Source organism: Poecilia reticulata, linkage group LG4, assembly GCF_000633615.1.
Source record: "Poecilia reticulata strain Guanapo linkage group LG4, Guppy_female_1.0+MT, whole genome shotgun sequence".
In the NCBI taxonomy this organism is placed as follows: Eukaryota; Metazoa; Chordata; class Actinopteri; order Cyprinodontiformes; family Poeciliidae; genus Poecilia; species Poecilia reticulata.
Genome location: NC_024334.1, coordinates 14,703,616 through 14,731,131, shown reverse-complemented (window position 1 = coordinate 14,731,131; position 27,516 = coordinate 14,703,616). Strand labels below are relative to the sequence as shown.

The following is a 27,516-nucleotide window of genomic DNA, read 5'->3' as shown; positions in this document are numbered from 1 at the left end:
GCCACCAGGCGCTCGCCATCGTGCCCCACCTCCAGGCCTGGCTCCAGAGTGGGGCCCCGGTGACCCGCGTTCGGGCGAGGGAAAACGCAGTCCAAAGTTCGTATTCATCAAAGCTATTTTCCATTGAAGATTAAACCATTTGGGACTGCTATTGTATTTACTCATGTTATCTTTGTCTGATATTTCAGTTTCTTTAATGAGCTGAAACAAAACAGAAAAACAGAAGACTGATTGTTGCTTTTTCATTGAAAAGTGGAGATAAGTGTTGCTGTGTATTTGCTTGTGTATCAGGACAGATCAACAGTAGACATGGACTTTCCAAAGCATTCCATCCTGCAGGCCTTCAGTGTGATGCTCTTGGCGTGGATGCTGGTACGTTGCCAGACCCCAGTGGAACCTGAGGAAGAAGAAGAGGATGAGGCAGTAAAGGAAACTGACACTGCAATACTGGTAACAACTGAATGCCCTTCAGAATGCAGCTGCACAACAGACGGAACAGTGGACTGTGCAGGAGTTGACCTGATAGAGTTCCCCGAAGAACTGCCTAATAAGATCCGCCGACTTTCTCTACAGGTCCCACACACACACACACACACGCACACACACCCCCACACACGCACACACACACACACGCACACACACGCACGCACACACACACACACACACACACACACGCACACRCACACACACACACAGTTGTGTTTTTGTGTTTTGTGGGGACTTTACATTGACTTCCATTCATTTTTTACAGCCTAACCCTTGCCCAACTCTTAAACCTAACCCTACCATATCTAACCCCTAACCCATAAACAAAATTTCCTCTTATGGGGACCAGGATTTGTCCCTGCAAGAAGCAATGGTCACCACAACCCCACAATGTAGACAGAAATATGTTCCCACAAGGACATAAAAACCTGGTTCACACGCACACACACAAATGTGTATTTTTACCCAGGGATTGGGGCTTTGCATTGACTGCTATTCATTCCTATAGCTAAACCCAGACCCTTACCCTAAACCTAATCACTACCAGCACAAGCATATCCCTGATGCTAAACTAAACTCAAATTAGTCCTAAACCTAACATCCAACTGAAGAACAGAACTTCTTCTCTTAGGGTCTGGGCTTTGGGCCCCGAGCAGTTGGTCCCCACAACATGGCAGAGTTAGGAAAGTGGCCATTGCTTTGCATCAAATACAAGACCACACACAAGTTTGTATTTCTACCCTTACTAGGACTTTGTGTTGACTTCCATTTATTTTAATAAGTATATTTATGCCTAATCCAGACAATTTCCCATGACCATAATCCTAACCTTAACCTAATTCACACCTTACTTCTAAACCCTGTTGCTAAATGTAAACAAAGGGGTCCATTGTATTAGGACCAACGTTTGGTCCTAATACAATGTTTGGTCCCGATAAGGCTTATCTGTCTTTAAAAGATCCATAAATACAGCTAAACAAGTAGACACACACGCACACGCTCATACACGCACGCACACACATTGCTCATCAATTTCAGCAGTACACCTACCTATTCATAATCTGAAATTATTGCTCAGAACACAAAGTGCTGAACTTCAGTCTTTGTAAATGTTGCATATTTTTTTCCCTGATGGCAGAACAACAAAATCAAGGAAATAACAGTGGAGCACATTTCCCATCTGCATCAGCTCGAGACTCTCAACCTCCAAAACAACTGGCTCACCACAGAGGGTAAACACAGTAACCAAGTCTCAACACTATGCAGGAACTCTGTGTTCACTGGGGAGGTAAACTGCAGACATCGTTCCAAGGGCGTTTTAGAGACAGAGTGGAAAGTTTTATCAGTGCAGCTTTTTTGTAGATTGGCTGATTGAAGTCAATATCTTCAATATGCACCTGTCAGTAGCAGAGGAATTGCTGCTATTTCACTTGTTGCCTGGTTCAGCGGTCTGTCCCAATGTGTGTTTAATTCCAGCAAACAGCATACAAGAAATAGATGGCAATGGATGGAGACGAAAGAATCAATTTTTATTTTTTGACAGAAAGGTTTCTGAAGTGTTGTTTAAATGACATGGAGTATTGAGTAGCTGGCAATACAGAAAGTTAGAAGGCAAATTCTTAAAGCTGCACATTTCTTCCTTAAAAAATATGCTATTAAGACTGCAGTGTGAAAAATGTCATGGTTGGGGTTATTTTATATGCCTGGTCCTGGATCAGATGTAGAAATTGGGTCATAGGTTTAACCCAGCCATTCATTAAGATTTCTAACCCCAAAAATTGGCTACTAAGATTAATATTCAACATTAAGCTTACCTAGGAGTGTGTTAACCCAGATAACTTCAATTTAGTTATTTGAATTACTTCAACTCTGCAGGCAGGGAGCCAATCTGCTGAGCCAGCATGAGACAGGCCATGCTATAACCAAACAGATAGTTGGTTACATGGTGAGACAAATTGCATTTCTATGAACTTAAAATTGCACAAATTGAAATTCCAAAAATAAATTTGCTAAATGGAAACATGCCAATTTAAAAAAAAAAACAAAAAAAAGACGTTTTTCAAAAAAGTTTTTTTGCGCTAAGATGAGGTGTTTTTTCAGCCATATAAAAATAGATTTATTTCACAAAACTGCAAAGGAAACACTTTTCACTCAACACAAGTCACATATGACCAACAGCCGGATGTTAGTTGTGCTGAAAATGACAAAGGAAGCAGCAGGACGATCAGTTTTTGTTTTTTTGTTTTTGACTTTTTTGTGTGAGACAAAAAGCAAAAACACACTGGCTCACCACAGAGGGTAAACACAGTAACCAAGTCTCAACACTCTGCAGGATCTCTGTGTTCACTGGGAGCCCTGTGTGAGCTTTCACAGCATCGCACAGTTCATAAAAAGTTCTGTGTCATTCAAACATGTTGAATCCTTCTTCTGTAAAACCCACAACAACAATTTCCCCAAAATGCTACATATGTAGCTGCTCCCAAGTAGGCGAGGCTTGTTGCTCCGATGCCTGAATAAGACGCCAACTTCTCCACTGATTGGCTGATATAGGATGAGGGCCAGCACCATGGCTTAATTAAATCTCATGTAGCTGTTTACAATCTGTGCAGCCATGATTTTTAATGACTTATTGCATGAACAAGCTTATTCATGTGTGATTTTATTTTCATTTCTTACTTAATGGAGACACTACAATTGCAAAAGTGTGTTTTAGGTGAATATAGACAAAGTTTTGCACACTTTTGTAGAGTGAGAGACAGAACACACAATTGTATTTTCACTTAAGGTATATTATTGTCGGGAAACGAACCCAGAACCTTCTTGCTGCAAGGCAACAGCTCTACCAACTGCGCCACTGTGCAGCCCGGTCTTTCTGCATGGAGTTTGCATGTTCTCCCTGTGCATGCGTGGGTTTTCTCCGGGTACTCCGGTTTCCTCCCACAGTCCAAAAACATGACTGTCAGGTTAATTGGTCTCTCTAAATTGTCCCTAGGTGTGAGAGTGTGTGTGCATGGTTGTGTGTCTCTGTGTTGCCCTGCGACAGACTGGCGACCTGTCCAGGGTGTACCCTGCCTCTCGCCTGGAACGTTAGCTGGAGATGGGCACCAGCAACCCTCCCGACCCCACTGAGGGACAAGGGTGAAAGAAAATGGATGGATGGATGGATGGTATATTATTGTCTTTAATGACCCTAACAATTGTTTTGTGGACTGTGGGTGAAAGAATATCTGGAAAGGACTCATGCATTCAGGGGAAAATGTTTAAGTTCCATAGAAAGAGTCCTCCACCAGGATTCATCGAGCCAAACCAATTCCCAAGAATTTATTTTTATAAATTATAGCAAAATCTGGACTTATTTCATGTGACTGAGGTCAAACTGTTGTGTTTTACCTCAGTCAAACACAAGTTTTTTTTATTTTTTATTTACTTAAAAAATAAAAGTGATGAAAGTGCTGAACTAAAAATAATCCATAAAATAAGCGGTAACACTTTATTTGAGGGGGGTGAATAAGACTGACATGACAGTGTCATAAACACCTGTCGTGAACATGAATAAGCCTTCATGAATATTTATGACTRTTGTCATAAAGCGTCATTYGGTAAATAATGACACTTTTAATTCAAAGTTGACATTATTCAAAATGTCTTTGTWATGACAACTTGACATTAACCAAGAAATCATTACTGATATAAATTTGTTATAAAAGTATTACTGATTGCACTTTAAAAATTAGGTAACTTTATGTTATTAAAGGTAAAGTTTAAACAGTAATGATTTTTTTGGTTAATGTCAAGTTGTCATAACAAAGACATTTTGAATAATGTCAACTTTGTATAAAAAGTGTTATAATTTACCAAATGATGCTTTACAACAGTCATAAATATTCACGAAGGCTTATTCATGTATATGACATGTGTTATGTCATGTTTATGAAAGTGTTGTGACAGTCTTATTCACCCCCCTTCAAGTAAAGTGTTACCAAATAAACTAATAGAACCTTTGAATTTTATAAGGCAGATCTGAGATGCATTAGAAACACATGTAATGGTCAAAAGTAGAAATAAAATACAAGTAAAGACAATCAAAGACATATTTATGTGTGAATAATGAAAATATTAAAATGTAATAGGACTTGCTGGCCTATTACTGGTTTTTATCATTGTAGAACACCATATGAAATATTGGTTGTAAAAGATATGAGAGCTCCGTCCCTCAAGAGTTGTTGTTCAGGGCGAAGAAAAAAGTTCTGCCAGACAGAGTCAATGAGTTTTATAGCCAAGGACAGAAGATTCACCTAAACATTGAGGAGTCAGTCAGACTTTACAAACTACATCCCTTAAGAATAACCTTCAGGGATAAGTTTATTCAACAAAAGAATAAACTTTTGTAGAAAGTTTTGTGAATAAAGACATAACATAATTTAGGTCAATAATGTAATGTGAGAGGATGTAATACAATTTCTAACACTCAATCCACAGCAGATAGTTCACTGTGCCACACTAAAGAGCACAAAGTGCCATCAAGCCTTGGCTATAACATGACGCTGAGTCTTTCAGCTCACTGTGTCGACATCGACTCAGTCTTCTCGGATAACTGTATTAATTCAGCTGCAGTGAAGGGTTTTAAGCATGGATGGTGTGTTTATGGTCATGCCACATCAAGTTGATTAGATTTAAGTCCAGACTTTTGACTTTGCCACTCCAAATGATCTAATTTGGTAACATTTAAAAAGCTCAGATCTGGACTTGTTGGTGTGCTTCGAATCACTGCCCTGCTGTAAAACCCAAGTGTGCTTGAATCAAGAGAGGAATATTCTCTTTCAGAGTTTTCTCATAGAGAGAAAATGTCAGAATGTCAAAACGAATGAAAGCAGCCACAGACCATCCTATTACAGCTGTCATGGTTGACTCTCAGTACAATGTCCTTTTTCTATAATGTTGTGTTAGGTTTGCTCTAGATGTTACACAATGCACACATTACAAATATTTCACTGTTGTTTGACGATTCCACAGAATGGTTTCCCTAAAGTCTCCGGTATCTTTGAAATGTGGTTTTGTGTTTGTTTTTGGTCAGCAGTGGGTTGGAACCCTCTCCTGAGAGGCCATTTTAACACACTCTCTTTCTTATTGTTCAGTGATGACCATTAACCTGTGAGCAAAGTCTGTTATGCTTTAAAAGTTCTTTTGAGATGTTGGAGTAACTTTGGTCTGCCAGACAATCCTGGAATGGTTCTCACTGTGGTTCACTGGAGTCTGAACGCTGTACCAACGGGGTTGTAACCCATCCCAGTCAGATAGACATCAGGGACTTTGTTTCTCATCGGATATTGATTTTTTCTTTTAAATAGAATTTTATTTGTTGTTTTTTCAAATCTTGTAGCCTACTTCATGTTGTTAGGCATGTTCTTTTTAAGGGATACATTAATTCCACTGACAGGAAGGCGTGGCAAGGGAAACAGAACTAAACAAATGTGGTTAATCACAGTTAATCAGTTATTTAAAAATTACATCTTCATGTATAGTCAGGGTGGTTTGGATAGGATTGCTCCTCTAATGAAGGAAATCATCTTGAACACTACATATTCTATTTAGCTTTATCTGATTTTGGAATTGTGTAATTTGAAACATCTAGGTTTGACCGAAAAACTTGTATGCATGTGACATTATGATTTCATAGGCAAGATTAAGTATAAAGCAGCTTTGATCTCCAGGTCTTTATCTCTGTGTCCCAATTTCAAAGTGATAAATTACAAAGTCAAATTTTTTTTAAGTCATGTTGGATATGTTTTTTTTATAACAGCTGAAGATGATGCAGTTACTTGATTGTGCTATAAAATGGCAGCATGTGCCTGGAAAATACATACTACCGCCCCTTTGGGACAATGCAATGAATTTGTGGCAGGCATATCTATATTAATTCACATTTTTGTCTATTTTTCAGGCCTTGAAGATGAAGGTTTTGAAATGCTTGAAGAGCTGGCTTATTTGTACCTGGCTAACAACAAAGTGAGTCATACGTAAGAATCTAAAATGTCCAGAATTGCCATACTGGACAATGGCACGATGGTTTATTTGCCCTCAAAACATCTTGTCTATTTTGTTGTGACAGACAGTAATAGCTTACATACTGTGTTTTAGCTGGTCAAAGATAAAAATGCTACTGACCTTTCTGGACAAGGCGAGTGAGAGAGAAATGATGGGCAGATTTGTGTGTCCAAAGGGACAAACAGGAAAACAGAATGCAGGAAGAATAGAGGATTTTTAAGTGCTCACTAAGCCTCAAAGACATCCCATGTTACTTTAATACATAAACCATGTTATTAAGGAGAAAGCTCTAAATGAATGTGTAATCTCAAAAATGCTTCTTTGCTTTCTATATTCATTTGACAGATTTTAGCATTTGAGAGCCTTATATTACTGAAGAGATACATCTTTTGTTTTCAACTATAATGACAGAGAGAAAAACTTGTTTGTTATATAGATTTACTACACATAGAGTGAGATATTTTAAGCCTTTAATTATTGGAATTTTGATAATTACAGGTTACAAATAGAGTTAAGCCAAGATTCACTTTTTTTTTCTCAAAAATGTTTTATATCTTCCAAAAAGTTAAATATTGGAAACTTTATCCAAGCAATTTATATAAAAAACTGAGTGGAAGGAAAACACCTGCAAAGGTTTCCTGAGCCTCTAAATGGTCTCTCACTCTGGGTCAGTTGGCTCCACAATCATGAGTTAAACTGCTCACTGGACAGATGTCCAGAAGACAGACATGGACACTTTTCACAAGGAAGGCAAGGAAGGGAAGCCACAAGAGGTTAGTACAAATTATTATGATTGTTCAGAAAGTGCTGTATCCAAGCATTTTCATAGAAAGTTGAGTGGAAGGAAAAAGTGTGGTAGGAAATGGTCCATCCATGAATTTCATCCAGGACCTTCATTACTTGCAGCCTTGCTCCGGTTCAGTGTCTCCACCTGACTTCTAGATACAGAAAAGTGGGAGGGAGAGGCAAAGGGAGCAGCAGCTCCTGATTTGGTTGAAGACAAACTTGTGGAAACAGAAGAGGCAGTGACTGAGGTAGAAGATATAATATCTCAGGTTTTACAGGAAAGCTGTGGGTCAGAGAAGGGCAGGTTTCCTGTCTGGCTGGGGACAGGAGAGAAGGATGTGCATTTTTCAGAAATTTCTGTTTTATAGATAGTATGTAGTAATCTAACTTTCTATGCAAAAAATTAGAACATTTAGACAAAACTGGAGTTTCTTTTGCTTGGAAAACCTGCTAAATGAAACCATTTTACATGTCACGTGCTTTGAGGCATACATCATCTGGGTAATTAATCGCTTAGGGGCAACAACATTTTGATTGTTGATATAATTTGATGAGAGGCCTCAGAGCTCAGAGGCTTCTGGGTAATCTGGGCTGTGATTTAGATCAGAAAAATAGAAAAGGAGATGTGGAAAGAGACTTTTGGCTTCAGATGTAAGACATTAGGGAAGGTGCAGAATGCATAAGTAGTTGGAGCTTCAATAAAATGGCAGAAATGAAACTAGGAGATTATGATGCATGCTAGAAATTTGAAAGGACCAATAGAAGGGTTGACATATTATATAATATGCAACACTTGTTTTCAGAAACTGCATGTCTGATTGCCATCATCAATCAGAATTTGATTCAGGATGACTTCTTGGAAAGTAAATGCACTCTGGATGGGACTGGAAGAATTTTCACCTCAATGTATGGATTAACCTTATATTTTAAGTATGCAAATGTTTGAAGCACCTCTTTTCTTACTTTTTTTCTTCTCCCTGTTCAAGTCTTGTTTGTTGCAGTTCTGTTTGTAGATTCCTAAAATCGCTCTCTACATTGAAAGTGAGACGGCCTCTTTCACTCCCTCTACTATTACAAGTGGCCTCTTGTGCTTTTGGAAGGGAGATCTAACAACAAATAATTTACAGTTCTTTGTCTCCAACAGCTTAGCCAGAATAAGGCATTTAGAAGCATTTCTTATTCAGTATTCGAAAATTAATCCTTTATCTGGTACTGATTATATTGTATCTAGCAAGCAAAAAAACTAAACAAAAATAAACCACACAGGCGGGTCAGAAAACGTAGCGAATGGCCAGTGGTGACAATACATGTAAACCACATAAAGAAAAATAAAAAAGAAATCACAATGTTTCATTCAATCTCTGATGTGCTTGTAGCTCTCCTCTGCACCAAGAGTCCTGCCGCCATCTTTGGTCAGCGCTGATTTTGCTGCTAATCAGCTCTCCAGGATCTACCCATACACATTTGGTCATAAACCAAAACTAAGGTACTGATGTAAGGTACTGAGGTCTTATGTGTGATTATACCTCTTTTTATTTCAAGTACAGTTAGTAGAACATATCATGTGTGCGTGTGCGTGGGTGTGTGTGTGCGTGTGTGTGTGTGTCATGACTCCATAGGTCTGTGTATCTCCATAACAACAAGCTGACAGATGAAGGACTTCCCGATAACATGTTTAATGCCTCTGACACGCTGGAGATCCTCACCATATCCAGCAACTTCCTGAGGGTCGTTCCCAGCAATCTGCCATCCAGTCTTCTCCGACTTCATCTGAAGGTCTCACACATGCAGCAAAAACAATGATAGTTGGACACAAGCGATTACAATAACACACCAGAGCACATTTCAGTTAATACATGCTTTTAATCTTAGGGTGACTTTTCTCTGGCTGAAGATAGATGTACTGCAGTCAGGCTGAGCATGGATGGTCTCTGGTGAGGCCTTTAATTAAGAGAGCAGTGGGTGAACATGGTTTATTGGCAGAAATGTTGGGTCTTACATGACAGAGGGTGGCAGCAGCATTGACCATGAATCCAAAACTATGCAGATGATACAATTACCTGTTATTATCTGTATTAGTAGTAATGCATTATTTAGAATTTCTCAGGTTTGCGTTTCGTGTTTTGTTTTTGTTCATTTAGCACAGAATTAGCTGGTAGATGCAGACAATTTAACAGCTACATTTTCTAAAAGGGCAACAAGTAGTTTAAACATTGGAAATCAAAACTCTTCAAGGGAATGGAATATTGAATTTAATCATTATCATATTATATTCCATATTTGATTTAAACAACTTTTTGCATGGTGGTAATTTGCTCATAAATGCACATGGTTTGGGCATAAATATGTTGGAATATGTCTAGGTTTGTGTTTAGCATATTATTCTTTACAATGGGAACTGTATGTGTCACTGTTGTCCTAGCTACATGGCAGCCTTGACCTCCACATGATGTCCAACTGGCTCGTATGGATACAATCTATATTAAAAGCCTATACACCTCAGTTACAATATGTCTCTCACTGTTGTTGTGTAAAGTATCTTGCACAGTTTAATGATAATGTTTTGAACTGACCATCAAAAACTTCTATTTGTTCCATAGAAGTTTGCAGAACTAAAAGAGCAAGCTTACAAACCTGAATAAACTAAACCAGAAGAAATGGGTCAAAATTCGAACATTGTTGTGAGACGCTTGTAGTGGGAAACCTAAGGAACATAAAAACAACTAAGAAAATTAGATTTCTAGTTATTTAGAACATTTGCAAATAAGAATAATTATGGTAATCTTAATTGATGCTCATAGACAGATTAAATATCAGCCAGTAAGAAAACGGCTTCTGTCTATTAATATATGTAGAAGTTTCTTAGTATGAGCCAGCTGGGGTTCATGTTTCTCTAAAGCAGCTGGACAAGAACATTCTATGACCAACACAGTAAATAAAATGCAGAACAAGACACATAAAAACCCAGGACTGCATCTCAGTCGAACCAAATCCTGAAGCCGTGTCTGGAGCCACTTCTTGTTTCCTGCCTCTACGCTGTCTCCTTTTATTGTTCTTCTTCTTCTTGCACTCTTCTTTTTCTTGTTACTTTTCTGCTCATTTCCTTGTTGTGTGTTAACAGATCACATTTCTTCCTCTTCTCTTAAAATCTTGAATATCTTTCCTGATGAAGCCACCAGGTGTTTCCCATCAGTGAATATTTAACATGATTAATACGTCAGAATAAAAAAACGCACGATGACATATTTTAGTCTGGTTTTTATTCACATCCTAAAAATCTGGCAGTTTTATCTTGGTCCTGATGGTCCTGTAGACTTTTTAGATCCAGAGTTAATCTGTGCTTGGGCTTTTATGTAAACACCAGCTAGTAATCATTTGCTCTGACTGTGTTTTAGAAACATCTGTTAAACAAGCCAGAACGGAATTAGGGAAAAATGCATGTAAATATGCAGCAGATGTTTCCTGGAATACTTTTTATTTAAAAAGAACCTGAAATGTTTGGAACACAAAGAAAAAGCTTTGATAAATTCTAATGATTTTCTTTCATATTTCGCTTATGTGTTGTTATTATTACTGTTTTATTTGTTGTAAGTTCAAGTGTTTTGAACCCTTTGAGACATTTTACCTAAAAAAAGGTACAATAAAGATTTTATGTCTGTGTGAACAAGTGGACTTTTGTTAAATGTTTGAAGCAGGACTAGCCCTGCTGGCCTGATGCTAAAGCTACTTCATGTGGAGGGAAATCTTCTTGCATGTTCCTGCATGATCTGGTGGGGTCGTCATGGTGAGACACAGTAATGATGTGAACTGGAGAAACTTTTCTTGCTGAGTACTTGAGCCTGGCAGGATCATGACTGACTTCACGCCAATAGAGTTTTAGTTAATTTGCCCCAATCCAGCCACTTTCTGCCAAAGGTTGTGGAGAGCATATCATTTTATTAATCAAAAAATATTTCTTTTATGCTACAGAGTAACAGGCTGGAGAAAATCCCAACAGGGGCCTTTGAGGATTTGCAAAACCTTCGAGAGCTTTATCTCCAGAACAACCTCCTCACCAATGATGGGATGGACAACGAGACTTTCAGGTGCGCTTAACATTTTAGTCACAAAACAAAGCAATTCAAATATTTCACTTTGTATTTTCATAACTAAAATAAAGAACACAAAAGTGTCTCACATCACACAAATAGATTATACCTCAAAATGTACACAACTAACAAGTCCACAGCATTCTAAAAGGGAGTCTGTACTGTGAATGGTTTGGTAACGTGATCATCAGATCTCAGATCTTCCTAAATGAACAGCACTGCTGGGCAAAAGACTTTACCTGATCCAAAATGAATCAATGTGCTTGTAAAATTATTACCACCAGCTGCAGATAATTAACATTTTGGTCAACTTTTATCTTCGCTCTATGGAACAAGGATTTAACAAACTGTGCAGTTTCTTAATGTTTCTTCCACTGTCACTATAAACACAATGGAATCGATGTATTCCACTTCAGAAAACTTACCACTTGGTGGTCTGAACGATAGTTGGCTAACTGCCAGTACATTTAGCTAATGCTGCAGGGGTAACTGAAGTCTCCTGGTATACATCATCCCTTAATCCTACTTGGACAAAATGTATTTTTATTACTATTTTCAACTCCAAATGTGCAGGAAACTTATTTCAAGCATCTTTAAATGCAAACCTTGGAATTTGCTCTGCAGCTGTGAAGCACCTAGAAGTCACAAAAAACATAAAGTATTAAATTACAGAGTGCAGAATCGAAAACATGATTTCCCTCCTCTTCTGTTTCCGCAGCCAGCTGAGTAGCCTCGAGTATCTTGACTTGTCCAATAACAACCTGAGCGTTGTTCCTAAGGGTTTGCCTCGCAACCTGGTGCTGCTGCACCTGGAGAAGAACGCCATCCACAGCATTCCTGGAGACGCTCTCATCTCTGTGCGGAACATTGAATACCTGCTTCTACACAATAACAAGCTGCGCTCCCGCTCTATACACCCAATGGCCTTCCAGGTACTTTAAGGAATAGTTGATAATATATTAGATGCTACTCACAAATGTGTAATGGCAGTGCATATCTTCAAATGCACTGCATCGCAGCAGTGCTCTTCATTCATTTGAATTACATATTTCTCCTAGGGCTTGAAGAAGCTGCACACTCTTCATTTGTATAATAACTTGCTGGAACGAGTTCCCAGAGGCTTACCTCGGCGAGCCAAGACTCTCATGCTGCTCCACAACTTTGTTTCTGAAATTGGCCGCAATGACCTGTCCTTGCTGTATACCCTGACTGAGCTCAATCTGAGCTACAACAAACTGACCAACACCAAGATTCACCGTGATGCCTTCAGAAAGCTGCGCATACTGGAAACTCTGGACCTGTCTGGAAATGCCCTTCATGCCATGCCCCTGGGCCTTCCGCACAGTCTGAAGGTTCTGGAGATCAAGAACAACCAGCTCAGTGCTATACCATATGGAGCCCTGGCAGGAATGCAGAAGCTGCAGAAGTTGATCCTGAGTGACAACAAACTAAAACTCAACTCAGCCTACCAAGGAGCCTGGATGGAGCTCAGTGCACTCACAGTGAGTGACCTGTAGAGATACTGGTCAGATTATGCTTAGTAACAAGTGTTGTAACCCTAGTCTATTACCTTAACATAGAAGGTTAAAACCTGCAGTAGATTATTTTTATTTACGTAATTTGTTTTAAATGAGACTCTGAAAAAAAATCAGTGAAAAAAATTGAGCTCCTTTGCCTCCTTCCTGTGGTCAGATACACCTTCAGAGATACACCACTTCAAAACCTAGCAATCAGAATCATGCTCGTGTACGCACTACTCACACCCTGTCCCTTGTTTTCTGCTACGCTACAGCTAGTTGCCCTCACCAGAGCCTGCCGTGAATGCTAGGATAGATAGCATAGCCACAGATGATGGCAGATAAACTGTTTTTCAGTAACATTAAGTTGCTTGTCCATCATTAGCTCACTGAGGAGCGTATACACAAGCTTAATTCACAATGCTAATACCTTCTTCCTGGCTCTGATTGGTTGTTTTTGACTACAGTTAGTAGGACCACAGGGACAAGGGTGATTTTTTTTTCACAGATCATTTTGTCTTATGATATACTGTCACAGCATACTGACAGGTGTACAAAATATGCTAAAAATATTTTTTATAAAAGTTACATACTTCAAGTGTGACAAAATGCAAAAAATATATATTTTTTGATCCATCCATCCATCCATCCATCCATCCATCCATCCATCCATCCATCCATCCATCCATCCATCCATCCATCCATACGAATGGGTTACATGTGATAGTGGTATATGAGTAACATTAATTTCTTTTGCTATGTTCCTTTTTGATGATGTATATATTATTATTATTATTACTATTATTTTAGACACTAGACCTTTCTGGTAACCAGCTAACACACATCCCATCAGACCTTCCTGAGTCTCTGGAGTATCTTTACCTGCAAAGCAACCGGATCTCCAGTGTTCCTGCTTCAGCGTTTGAAGGCACTCCAAACATTAAAGGCATCTTCCTTCGGTAAGAGGCGAACAAACATCCTTAACCTTTCTCACTCAAATCCATTGAGTGTTGTATGTGTTGAACCTGAAACATGGCCGCATCTGCATGCATCAAAAAGTAATGAAAGACACAATATCTGCACTAACGTTCTCATCCTCTGGTCTATTTGTTCACTTTTGATCTAAACTCATGGATGTGTTTCCGCTGGCAGGTCATTGGTGCTTTCTGAATTATAAACTGAGATAGAGCAGATAATGAATCCAATCCACTATCTGGATAAAATAAGTTATTTGTCAACTTACAAATAATTCAACATTTATTTGTAAGATCTACACAATTCAGCGTTTACAGTTGGAACCAGTTTCCTTTCTGGAGCTGTTTTTGGTTTTAGTGTTAATGAAATGAGATTTTTCCTCACATGGACGACCTTCTGTGTGCACCGCTCTGTCGCAAATCAAAAGAAAGCACTATCTGTTGCGCATACAGACTTAGCTTCATTTTGTAGAGTACCGCAACACGGGATCTAATCTCTCCAACTCCACTAACTTGAGTGCATTCAGCAAATGTTCCACTTTGGTTTATTCTACGTACTGTGGGCTTACCGCCACAAGCCCTGCAGCTGAAAGCAGCGGTCAGACAAGAGTTAAGAGGTTTTGAGCATGTGCTTTCAAGGTATTTGTTCTGGTTTGGTTTCAGTGTGACCTTAACCTTGTTGCTTTATAGCTACGCTTACGAGCTTCGACCCCTTCCGGGATGCAGGTTTGCCATTATTGTCATATCAGCTGCTGCTCCAGTTCTCTCCCCTTGCTTCCCTCCACTTGCAGTATTAAACACATGTTCTGTACCAACTGGAGTGTTTGCAGCAGGAGGGAAATGGAAATAAATGTTGTAATAGCGCAGAAATTACTTGGTGATGGATGATTAAACATGCAAGTAAATGGAATTGATCTCATACATTCCTTAAAAATACTTGGAGGTAACTCAAGTCAACACTTCGGTGAGTAAATAGTGCAGAACAACTAAAACTAATTTTGTTCTGGACCAGCATCACCAGACAGATCTGTAAATTTAAGTTCGTCTGCTAAGTGAATCCTGAGGCCTTCGGCTTCAGCAGAGGAAGTGATAATTTTACAAACTAAATCGTCCCTCCTGTTTTTTGTTCCAAGGTTTAACCGGCTGTCTGTGGACTCTGTAGACGAGAGCTCCTTCGCCCACCTCGTCAACTTGCAGGTGCTGGACTTTGGGACGGGAAACACAGAGCTGTCCTCAAAAAAAGATGAGAAAGAAGGTGGAGAGATGATGGAGCAGGAAACATAGAGCACTGGACTGCATGTTTCAGACAACAGAACAGGTTTTTAAAACGGGACGGAACCTGTGAATGTTTTTCTTTTCTTTTTTTTATATCTCCATCTTTAAACCATGCTGAGATGCAGAGCCACATATTTCTGGTGCAGGATACCGGATGGAAGTTCATTTTGTTTAAACCGAACTTTAAAATTTGCTTTTGATTGTTCATATGCAATCTTTAAGAGGGAATCTCTCATATATGCATCTGAACACCAACCTGGGAAGAAACATGAAAAATGACAGTCACTTCCTGTTTTCCTCTTCATTTTTATGTCATTTGAAAATGGCTGCTCTGTCAGCAATATTACCAATGCAATCTACTTGGATTTGTTAAAGCAAATATAGCAACCAAAGCACTCATTTTGTTATTAAAACCACAGAAACAATTGAATCAAACATAGAAAACAGCAGTGGTGGAGAAAGTACTCAAAAAATGTACTCAAGTAAAAGCAAAACTACCACATTAACATTTGTACTTAAGTAAAAGTAACAAAGTGCTAGCTTTTAAAAATACTTAACTATTAAAAGTAAAAGTACTTGCTGAATGCATTACCTAATCCCTAATACAATATCATTAAGTGAACCGATCGTATTTAATTTTATTACATTAGAAATGTGCAATTTTAATGAACAATGCCCCAGATAAAGCATGTTTACTCTCTGTAACATAGTTTAGATTTAGACATGTGATTCTATGCATCATAATTTCAGGGATGGAAACATCTTGTCTCCTGTCCTAACAGCATGAACTTCACTTTTTTTGCCACTAGTGGCATTTATTTTGAAAGACATCCAACTGAAAGGGGATGGAAAGAAGGTGGGTGGGGGAGGACATGCAACCAAGGAGCCACGTAGCAGAGTTGTAGTCAAGAGCACCTACCCAAGACCAAGTCAAGACCAGCACCCCGCGCTACGTGACGCAAAAGAATTTTGTTTTACCTATCAAAATTGCTTCTCAAATTGATCTGAAAGATCCACATTCCCATAAAACACCTAGATATTATATTCTTAGAGCTGAAATACATTTAATCAGTAAAGATCCGTCCAGAAGAATTGGATCGTTCTTGAATGTCATATCAATGCAGACTTTGGTCACAGCGTTGTCCCATATTTGCGACACCTCAGTCAACACCTCCACACAATAATTCAGCGCATGAGTGACAACTTTTTTTCATCGCAGATGCAACATGTGTGCCTCAGTCTGTACAGCTAGCTTTGCTAGCATCACGTCCACATAGCTTACCTTTCTTTAAGCTTTCCTTCGAAGTGACGCTAAAAGTTGGACGAAGTCCCCACCGTCTAAAAACGAAGCACTGCTTATTTTACATGTCGACATATCTATGATTTATGCAGCGCTATTATATTACTGACATTAGACAAACATCTTCTCCCGCTCAGAGGAAACCACTGCGCATGTCTGGAGCTCCGCGTGCGAGTAAAGGGGGAGGCGATGGTGACAACAGAAACGTAAGTCACGTTATTGCTTGGATTTTACGGCGCCACCTTAAGTCCCTGAACTTCACATTTTAACGGACAAAAAGAGCAACGCAACTTGGATTTAACGAGTAACGCGACACTGTTGTAGAAATGTACTGAAGTAGAAAGTACAGATACTTACTGTAAAATGTAGTGGATGGAGTAAAAGTAGAAAGTATCCATTATTAAATCTACTTAAGTAAAGTACAGATACACAAAAATTGTACTTAAGTACAGTAACAAAGTACTTCTAGCGAAGTACTTGTAGCGAAGTACTTGTAGCGAAGTACTTGTACTTCGTTACTTCCCATCACTGGAAATCAGGGACATAATTCTATGTTATTCCTGGATATTTTACATAGCTAATTACAGACCAACACAAGCCTAACAAGATTTGTTTTGATGTTATTATTCAGCAATGTAACAAAAGTCCAAACGTTTTAAGTTATTTTAAGCCAGAGTAGTAATAAAAAAACAACTGCAGAGTAAGATTTTTGTGCTTGAGCAGCAGCCTTTTATTGTACTGCCGACCTCAAATGGACTTATAGATGTGATCTTTGAAAGACTGGTGGACTTTCTCCCAGTCAAAAGTTGTGTGATCATAAAGTATAACAAATGTTCTCAGTATGTCCCTGGGTTCAATTTTTATACTTGTAAACCAGAACATTTGATTTGCAAGACCCAGTGCATCAGGGCTCTAAGGATACACACACTCTGCTTTGAAGTCCTGATTTGATATGGGTTTGGTAAAAGAGGAAAAAATGACACCAAATGCTAGATTAAACTACACCTAGGCATAAAATAACCTTCAAAAACAGACATGGAGAACCCCTCCTGCACTTCTGAAGAAAATGGTTTTGCTCAACAAGTAAAGATGATTTATTTACTAATGATTTCTTTTTAACATTCTAAGCATTTAAACAGTTTTCATCCAAATTAATGTCAACAATTCTCTACAGACCGTCTCAAACAAAAAATTGAAAACTGAACAGTATCTAATTTTCTAAAGAAATAGTCAAATAAATTACTAATTAAGATAAGGTTAGCTTATCAAACCTTATCTTAGTGAAAAACAAAAGGCCACATAGAACTGAAAAATCTGAGTCCAAAAATACTTTCAACACCATTTCAAAACAGCATGGCTTCCTGCATGTCATCATGAATTATTATCAGTCAATCATGCACTGCTATGGAGTGGGGATCTTCAGATTTCTTCTCCATCTGCACATTTTCTGTGGTTGTTATTGAAAGAAAACAATCAAAACTATGCACATACTCTCCTGGGTGACAGTGGTGGCTGCCTTTAAAAGAATTATTCTTCAGCTGATCGTATGTCCCAGTCAATATTTTATTACATTGCAGTATAAAATAAATTTATCTGGATAAAATGTCTCCTTTTTCCAACGAGAAATGGCAAAAACGTAAATGGACATACTGGATATGTTTCGGCATCTTTATATGCTCAAACTAAGCTGTGACCATGAGTTTAGTTGTAATGTAGTGCTGTGTAATCCTAACCAATCAAAGTTAGTCACATTTATCATTTTAATTGCACCCACAATTAAAATGATAAATGATCAGACTTATGCCTCATACATAACCTGTAAAACATTTCGATTTCAGCACTGATCTAAAGCCAGAACCTCTTTAATGTTACACTAAATGCAGCCAATGACTTACTTCTGTGTAGAAATAAATAATGAGCTATGCATGTTCTTATTATTTTCAGTATCATGCTGTATTTTTGGATGAAATACTTCAATCAAAAGAAAAAAAACCCTTATCAATATAGCTCAGGAAAACGTACCTCTTCTTTTATGCCCCAGCCTGTTTTCCACCAAGATATCAAATATTTCCTATCAAATTAAAATGCTTAACATATAACCTTCATCATGTTGCTATGAACACAGTCACTTGCACATATTGTAGCCTTGTATCGTCACATAGAGTATTACAGTCATTCAAAAAAGCAATAAATCATTGAAAACGATGAAAAAAATTGCTGTCTGTTTCCTTAGAGTCAGCAGAATCTTCTGGATAACATCGCTGCAGCTTGTCCTACAAACTGAAAGTTGTTTGACGAACAATCATTTGGTCTCAATATGCACCAAGTGCCACGGTGCTCCATATTGGGGGTAGAGGTGGTTGTGTATAGCCAAAAGAAAGCACAGAGGAATGTTAACATCACAGGAGTCAGATGACTGGATGAGGAAAACTGAAACTGTGAAATCTACTGTTGGTCATAAGACTGAAAACCTGAAAGCAGTTCGACCTTATGTGTGATCCAGTCGCTCAAAGTAACTGAAATCTTTCATGTAGGAGAGTAATTTTCTGCTGTTTCAAGGCAATCTTTTCAAGCATTCCCTGTAATAACCCCAATAATCTCCAATATATGGACACTGTCAACAGCGACTGAACGGTAGATGCATTCATTTCTAACTCAGTGAAATTGCTTATCCAGGAAAAACAACAGTCAGTGATTTTTGTAGAATGTAAGATTTATCTTGGGTAATTTGGTGATACAAGAAAATCCTGACTACTGTGGACACTTTCTGAAATTTCAAGGAACTACCTAAAAACACTCAGAGACTCCTGACAGTGGAGGAGCGATGGACTGCTAAGGGAGACAAGGAAATCAGTTTGAATCGGAAGGTGCTATCATCAAACACAATAACTTTGGTTTTGTTGTCATTCAGGGTCAGATAGTTTTGAGTTAACCATTCTTTAACATCCAGTAGACTATTTAACAGAGACTGCAGTGGGTCACAAATATGCCAATTGAAAGGGAAATATATTTGGATATCATTATCAAACTGATGGGAAAAAATGTTATACTTTCTAAAAGGATGACAGAGTGTTTAAAGAAAACAAAAAAGAACTCAAAATGGATCCTTGAGGTACTCCACAAAAACCAGTGTCCCAGAGCTGCAGTCCTTTCTGGGGTTTGTCAGCTACTATAGACGATTTATTGAAGGTTTTGTAAAATTGGCAGCCAACAGCTAATAGCTGTTGAGATGCAGAAGATTTGGGGTTGTCAGTGGCAAAGGCAGTTAGGTAACCATTGGTCAGATGATTGTGAACAAGGCTTTGAAGAGATACAAGCCAGGCTGGTTGGCACACCTGTTCTAGCTTATGCTAATTTCTCCAGGCCAGTTGCAGTTGCCCTGGAGCTCCGCCCCTTTGCCTTTGGCCGCCATGGACTAAGAACCACAGAGAGGAACATGGTCAATTACTGTTCCATGAAAAGTGGGCAATGACAGATACATTTCGAGACTATTTACTGGGACAGCAATGGACTATATGGAGTGAAAATGAGATGGGCAGGATCTCATTCTCCTGCAAGGCGAGTCTGTAGCTGCTTATCAACAGGCCAGCCAAGTCCTCAATTTTAGCCTTTCCTGCTTTTACATTAAAATATTTGTCTTATAAAGTTGTGACCACTTTTATCTTTATTTTTTCTATGAATTGTGAACCAAATAAAATATCTGTTATTTCTTACAAACCACTGACTATACTTTGCATTTGTACCACTGATCACTTGATTGACTTAGAACAACCAGAGCAAGGTTGTGTTTTTTCCATCTCTGTCCTTCTTGCATAATCTGTGTTCCATGTGTTTGAATGTTAATTTCTACGCTGGTTCTTGGCCTTCAGAAACTTTTGTGTATATGAAAAAAAGACAGATGATGCAGTGGAGTGAAACCAGTGTGTGTTATGGCACACGTAGGTCTGACTTTCTTGCAAGTGTTTCTGGTTTTTATGTGAATTGGTTATTAGCCATTAGCCATATGCACAACCCTGCTGTAGAGGCCCAGTGTGCACATTCTGCCCCGATTTCTATAAAACATTCATGTTCGGACATAGCAGCTGAAAATATGAATCCCAGTCAGTTAAACACAGAGCATTTTTTTCACCACTCTAGCAGAGAGTGGTGAAAAACTCTTTTGATCACCCTTTTCCACTGATCAAAAGGAAAAGGGTGATCCACTGGTTGTCTTTTTCTTTTTTCCTTTCTGAAACAGCATTGGCTGTGGACATAATCAATCTTTAATATTGGAGAAACACATGCAGCAACTCAAATAAACACACACAAAAAATATATGTAGACAAGAGTTAGGAGTTTATTTGTGTTGTAAAAAGTCTAATGTGTATTAACAGTTTTGAGATTTAGACTGTTCATAAGACAAAACAAGTGAAAGTATCATTTTTAGACTAAAATGTGTTTTTTTTTTTCAGATTAACCAATGAGATCAGCCAACACTTCAACTCCTGTAAACAAAATGACTTTTTTGTCTCTATGATTTAAGTAGCAAGCAAAAGAAGAAAAAAAAGACTTTGTTAAGATAACATTCAATTTATGTTAGTCCCAAACCTTGATTGCTATGGTGTGCTTTCTGTTCAGCCTTGCACACTTGACATTGTTTCTTTTTCACCACCCATCATTTCTGGAAACATTTCTTTCTCCAAATTTCTTTATGCTTATCTTCAGCAACTTCATTGGATGTTGTATTGTTACAGGGAGGCTGGGTAATTGTGAAAGCTGGCTGGAAATGTTCAACATTAATAGTTCATTGAAATGTCAAAAAGCTCAAATCCAAATAAAGTCCCAAGTCTTTTGATTTGATCAAGTTTAGCCAAAAGCCATTAAATTTGTCATATACAAATGTCTTTTTTCTTCACATATTAGTTGAAACATAAAAAAATAAAATCACTTCAGTTCCCGTCCTTATCAGTCAAGGACCATAAGGCAAAACCATTTAAGTTTACCTTTTCATCACCAAGCTCGAGTGTACGCTCTTTTGCATGAATGTGGTTCTGTAAAGCATTCATGAAAGTCAGAGTTTTTCGTGCAATAGAAAGAAGCAGACTATCTGACAAACGCTCAAGAAAAAAACTGGTCAAGGAGTTGAGCATTAAAGTGCCACAGAAAATTAAAAGTTTGTTATAAAGGAAAAGTTGTCTTTTGAGAACCCAGTTTTAGATTCTAGTGCCAAGATGTCAGTACCATTTCAAATGGGCCTTTCATGAAAAGTGAGAGTAATGTCAGAGTATTTCTGACACTCAACATTATTCACTGCAGTTCCAGCCTGATAACACTGGTCATCATACACACATATGAGCACACACACAGACTCTACAGAATCCTTCTCTTGGTGCATTTTTCAGACAAGTGACTGAACTATCTTTACTGAATATACAATTGCATCAGTCAATATCTGACTCTGGGACAGAGACAAGTTACCTCACAATGTGCTCCAACCAATCATTGTAATTTTCTTTACATGTCATTGTATTGTTGTAAACATGTTTTCACTGTGTGAGTGGAACCATCTCGTCACTTAGGAAGCGTGCAAATTGGAAGGAACAAAGAGTGACTTCTTGTGTGAGCATGAAAGCCAGTCCTGGATCAGAAGAACAATGCTTAAACATAGTGGCAATGGAGAGAAATGGTTTTGCAGTCCTTTTCCTGGCAATGAAGAAATGCAAATAAGAAGTTTTTAAAACCCGACAGAGACAGAATTGAGAAAAAAAAAAAAGAAATAGCACAGCTGGAAAACAAACTCCATTCACAAAACACATGTAATTTGTATGAAAAACTTATGTTAATTTATTCTCCACTAAACCATATGGACCAGACCCTTCTTCCACATAAAAACTTTCCAGCCGATTTTTCCATGTTTTCCAAGGTGTGACACTGGCCAGTGTCTATTGCTCACAAATTCTGACCTTTAAATAAAAGAACAACTTTTTGTCATTTTTTTTGGCATGACCAGTGCTGCAGTATACAACAAGCTAGCTAGCTGGTTAGACAGACAGATTGCTAGCTAGCTGCATAGCTAGATAGGTAGAGAGATGGATTTTGGTACTGCAGGATATAAAATACAATATTGATGCTGTTACAAGTTCCCTTTGCTTCTGGGCATCCATCTGTCCAAATACACTTATATCAAATGAAATTGCACTCAGTGGCTATACATTGGTCTCAAGGCCATTCATGTCAATGGTGCAGTGTTCTTTGCTCTTCTTCAGATATCTTGGAGGAATTGGAGGTTTCTTTTTGTCTGAAATCTGCTGAACACCTTCCTCAAGCTGCATTAGTCGAGCAACATCAGGAGGAAGGAGCTTGTGTTTGACTCCTGAGGAAGGCGGTCGAACGTTCCCATTGTTGTTGTGGCAGTTCATTGTGGGTGGGGGATTCACTGGGAGTTTAGCCTCACAGACCAGAGGTACCTGTGGACAGGACATTTAAAAAAAGTACTTACAAAAGGCAAAAAAAAAAACCAACAGTCTTTGTTTCTTTTTGTTTTGATTAAACACCTCCAGAGAATTTAACACAGTAAAAATGAAAATCCAACTGAAAAAAGTAAAGTTTTAAGCTGAAACTTTAGAAGCAAATTCAGCCATCAATACTCAATAGAAATGTGATTACAAATGACCAGACTTTGACTGAATCATTGTTTGTTGATAAATGTTTGACAAAGAATTATGTTTTGCAAATTTAAAAATATGATGTTGAACCATGTTTAAAAATCCAATACAGAATGGATTTTTTTTTTTCAATGAAAGGTTTTAAACATAAGTCTAAGCAACCAATAAATTAGAACCAACCCCATCACCCTCCTTGATGAAATCTTTCCTGCAGATGTGTGCCATGATGCCTGTGGCCAAAGCATCCCCCATTACATTTACCATCGTTCGGAATCTGTCCCTGTAAAGGAGAGAAAGGGAAGTCGAATCAGAAATGCAGTGACCACGCAGCAAAAATGAAGCTGGTATGCTCAGCCCGATGAGTTTTTAGAGAACATTAGTAAAAAGAAGCATGACCTACAGTGCCCAGTCCACTGCAATGATGAGGGTGATGTCATCAGTGGGCAATCCAACAGATGTCAACACAATTACCATGGTGACCAGTCCAGCTTGTGGTATCCCTGCTGCGCCGATGCTTGCTGCCGTCGCTGTGATGCTGGTAGAGATTTGGAAGGTTAGCATTGTTCCAATGAAGGACTGAAATTAGTGTTTATGTTCTGTCAATTCACAACAAAAGTCATCTCAAGCTAAAAATACAAATTTATATTATTCACAGCTGGGTTGTTCAAAGTGTGGGTATTTAAACAGACAAAGTAACTGCAAATATTTAGTCATCTTCACCAAGACTGTCCCAGTGACAAAATGAATACATTTTTAGTATGTAAAGTGAATGTGAGTAAGGAGACAGAGTCTTGACCAAGTAAAAATAATGATAAAAAAGAACAAGGAAGAGTTAATCTGTGTTCTCTAATTAATGAATGGTGTTCTCTGGGCACAATTATCAAATATTTAGTCTCAGAGTTCAGTTGAAGTGTGTTAATTTTCAAAAAGTTTGTTATTTCTTTAAGACACTGTAATTCTGACAGTTTCAATCACTGTCGTCCTTCATTTGAATAAATGTAATAGGAAATACTATAAAATATGCTAATGATCTCTCCAAGTGAGTTAAAATTCAATATAGCAAATATATGACCTATAGCAAAAAGGTTCTTGAGGTGCACCACATAATTACCCAGTAGAGTCTGACATGATATGGTGACCGAAGAGCCAAACCCCTCCATTCAGAAATCTCCACCAAACTAAGAAGTGTGTTAAATAAGGTGATGCAATCTACAATGTAAAATCTTAGTAAAAGGTACAGGTATTTAGGAGAAGCAATATCATTTATTTTACCAATTTGTTTTGCTTGACAATACTGGATTTGAGAACAGTTCTGGAGTTATTTTAAATATTGGATTCAAAGGCCTTAAGGCTCAACGTGTGAACTTCCCAGAAGCTGTGAGTTTGATCACAGCTCTTTTAAAAACACCAGATATCGGGGGACTATTCCTTTTCAGTTGAATAAAGCAACAATAAACTGCTGCAGAATGAATATTAGAATAAGTCTTAAGAAAACACAACTATGGTCACTCACAAAAATCTCTTCAAATATATAAATGGTCGATGATTAGTCCTAAAGAGAAGAGAAGATCAAATGAATGCTTCGTTATATTAGTAGCCACCATCTTGTTTTAAGTTGAAAGAGTCTGCAGCTTCATCACAGGAGGAGGTAATCAATGTGAAAGTTGAAATCATAAACAATTAAAACCTTCCACTTGATAATTAGTGTTAAAATGTCTCTACACATTCAGAATGTAAGGCTCAACCGGAGCAGGGGGTCAATAAATTACAATACAGTAGAATATATTTTTCATGCCTACTTTGAAGACCTGGCATTCAGAAGTGAAAGATCAATCCTCCATCTGATTACAATTGTAATTTTCTTTAAAGACCACAGCAAGACGTCCCCCATGACCTTGGAGTAAAAACTGAGGAAATTAGAGGACGTTTTTCATTAAAATGCAAAAAAAAAAACTTTCATACTGTTGTGATGTTTCAAATTTAAAATGATCCCTGATTATAAGTTAAATTTGGCTGAAGTAGAATGGTGATTTAGCAGATAACATTGTACTGAATGTTCATTTGTCACATTCTGACAAATGAACTGCAGGTGTGTAACCATAAAATGTAGTTGTGGAGTAAAATGGGGAAGGCGCTAACATTGGTAGTGATAGTGTGAGCATCAACCATAGAAGAAAAGAGAAATGGAGATCGCTATGACGACTACAAAGCATATCTTATATTAGCATATGTGGGCCTTGATTGTTTGGATGGGTACCTTCACCTTGAAAAGAAAAATGCTTGCAGGTTGAAATAGTCAATAAAGCCAGAGATGAGGCAGCGTACAGAGATAAAACAGACATTCATTCCACTGCTCATGATATGGTTTATGCTCAAGGTCAAAGAACTGGTCAGATACTTCTGTGTGATAATCGCTGAACTACATTGTTTGATCTCATATGAGTTTTAATCAAATTTGAGACTCGGGGGTGGTACTTTCTATAAACCACCTTATAATGACTTTGAAACATCGGACATACTCCGTACCAACCAAATAATAAGAGGGACCGGATCACGGTTGATTGGTTACAGAACTATCAGAACTTTGAAGCTTGGGAACAGCTGGGAGCAGGGCTTAACCCAAAGGGATAGAGGGTCTGGTGGAAGTGACCAAGGGGGCTTTTTGTTAAGAGCAACACAGCTTCAGCGTGGTAACAATCAAAAGTCCTCACATTTCTGAAGAAGTCCCATGACATCAACCATCAGTGACAAAGTTTTAAGAAATAAAATCCATATATAAAGTGTAAAATGAGTCATATGTGGCCCTGTCACACTTTAAGGTAGGACTGAGTTGCTCTTTTGCTGTTTCCATATTTTGTGTGTGTGTGCGTGTGTGTGTGTGTTGTGAAAGAATGATATGATGAGGGGGGTTAAAGTCATCCCACTTCTATTACCTATGTTTTCAAAAGTGAATTCTGAATCAGCTGACTTCTGCTGGGGTGGGAGGAGTGATGTAGCGATGATTCATGGTTTGTGTGACTGGGATGTGTGTGACCAGCAAACATCACGATTTACAAACATAAACAGGACTTCTGATGAGAAGGTTACAGGTGCAGAGCTATGTATTTTCCAAGCACATAGTACCATTTCTTAGCACAATTATGTAACTATGTTAACTTCAGTTGTTAGAAAAAAATGCAATATATAAAATATGGCTTCAAATTTGATTTCTTAATTTAACGCCTTGAAATTGGGTCTCTGCCTCTTTAAAAGCTCCTGCTCTTTCTGAAACTCCGCCTTCAGGAAGTCATCACAACACGGCTCCTCTATTAACCCTTTAACTACATTTTTACCAGCGTTTCACTGAGAAGCTCCTATAAAGAGCTCAACAGATGTGCAGTTTCACCAGGTGTTTGCTAACTGCTGCTGGCTAGTCTGAGGGAGCTGAGTAGGGGAGTCGGAGGTAAGGGCTGCTCTGTGAGCTAGAAGCTTGGGAACTGCAGCTTTGAGTAGAAGCTGAACCTTGAAGGCGGGGCTAGGTCCACTTAGGTGTTTTGCACAGCTCAATGGTTGCCATGGGAGATCATAGGATTTCTCAAACACATGAAAGAATCAAGGCAACACTTCAGAAATGTTTTTGATGAAGGAATTGCATTGTAACACAATGCAAATCCCTTTAAGAATTTGAGCTATATTATATAAACTTGAAGTTGTACTTGGATAACAACAGGATTGCTATATTTGGTTTGTTCGCCATGATTGTTGTGAAAAGTGGAGATACATGCAGCTTTTAGGTATGACAACAGGATGCCAACGCTGCATGAACCCTCTTGACTGCCAGCTATAATTCTGTACATTCAGAACTGTGGAGGATATCACTGTATTCACTTGTGATTAATGAGTGATCAGGGGGAGCTCAGAGGCAGTTTGCCTTTCGGGGTTCATGACGAGAGTATTGTGAAAAAGCCAAGCAGACAGGCCACCTCCCTCTGTTCATATACTGTAGCTCAAGGTGAACAGGTCTTTTACTCTGAAATATGGTTAGAAATGTGAAACTACTTATTTAAATAAAACCTCAGACTCTAATGTTTCACTCCCCCTTCTCATCTGTTTTTACTAAGTCTTTTCTTCCAGACTCTTCCTCTCAACTACCCTGGAGGGCGGCGCGGTGGGAGGTTGTCTGAAACAAAGACCTGGCTCCAGTTGGTGAGAACTTTCCAGAGTTCTACCTTTCAAGAAGCCAATGTTCCAGCCACAGCAGCCATCTTGTTACAAGATCAGACTGACCACACAGTAATGACAGCAATTTTAGAAATCTTTTAATCCTTTGTTGCTCTTGTTTCACACCCAACGCAGACACACACACACACACACACACACACACACACACACACACACACACACACACACACACACACACAC

The 27,516-nt window shown here is 38.4% G+C and overlaps 2 protein-coding genes across 3 annotated transcripts in view; one reads left to right on the top strand and one right to left on the bottom strand.

Annotated features, from left to right (window-relative positions):
- Nucleotides 1–15,691, top strand: part of podn (podocan) — a 21,944-nt gene extending 6,253 nt beyond the window's left edge. Inside the window, exons 2-11 of one of the 2 annotated variants that reach the window (XM_008407801.2) lie at nucleotides 292–573; nucleotides 1,625–1,718; nucleotides 6,428–6,492; nucleotides 8,694–8,803; nucleotides 8,937–9,093; nucleotides 11,287–11,402; nucleotides 12,124–12,337; nucleotides 12,464–12,907; nucleotides 13,733–13,881; nucleotides 15,030–15,691. In XM_008407801.2, the coding sequence (XP_008406023.1) occupies nucleotides 310–573; nucleotides 1,625–1,718; nucleotides 6,428–6,492; nucleotides 8,694–8,803; nucleotides 8,937–9,093; nucleotides 11,287–11,402; nucleotides 12,124–12,337; nucleotides 12,464–12,907; nucleotides 13,733–13,881; nucleotides 15,030–15,180 (1,764 nt within the window). In that variant the 5' untranslated portion in view covers nucleotides 292–309 and the 3' untranslated portion in view covers nucleotides 15,181–15,691. The remainder of the gene's footprint in view (nucleotides 1–291; nucleotides 574–1,624; nucleotides 1,719–6,427; nucleotides 6,493–8,693; nucleotides 8,804–8,936; nucleotides 9,094–11,286; nucleotides 11,403–12,123; nucleotides 12,338–12,463; nucleotides 12,908–13,732; nucleotides 13,882–15,029) is intronic. The other variant, XM_008407802.2, reaches the window with a different exon arrangement.
- A 5,092-nt stretch (nucleotides 15,692–20,783) lies between these two features.
- slc1a7b (solute carrier family 1 member 7b) overlaps nucleotides 20,784–27,516 on the bottom strand; it is a 61,783-nt gene continuing 55,050 nt past the window's right edge. The window contains exons 9-11 of the mRNA XM_008407803.1: nucleotides 23,516–23,650; nucleotides 23,296–23,395; nucleotides 20,784–22,917 (exon numbers count right to left, since the gene is read on the bottom strand). Of these exons, the coding sequence (XP_008406025.1) occupies nucleotides 22,657–22,917; nucleotides 23,296–23,395; nucleotides 23,516–23,650 (496 nt within the window). The 3' untranslated portion in view covers nucleotides 20,784–22,656. The remainder of the gene's footprint in view (nucleotides 22,918–23,295; nucleotides 23,396–23,515; nucleotides 23,651–27,516) is intronic.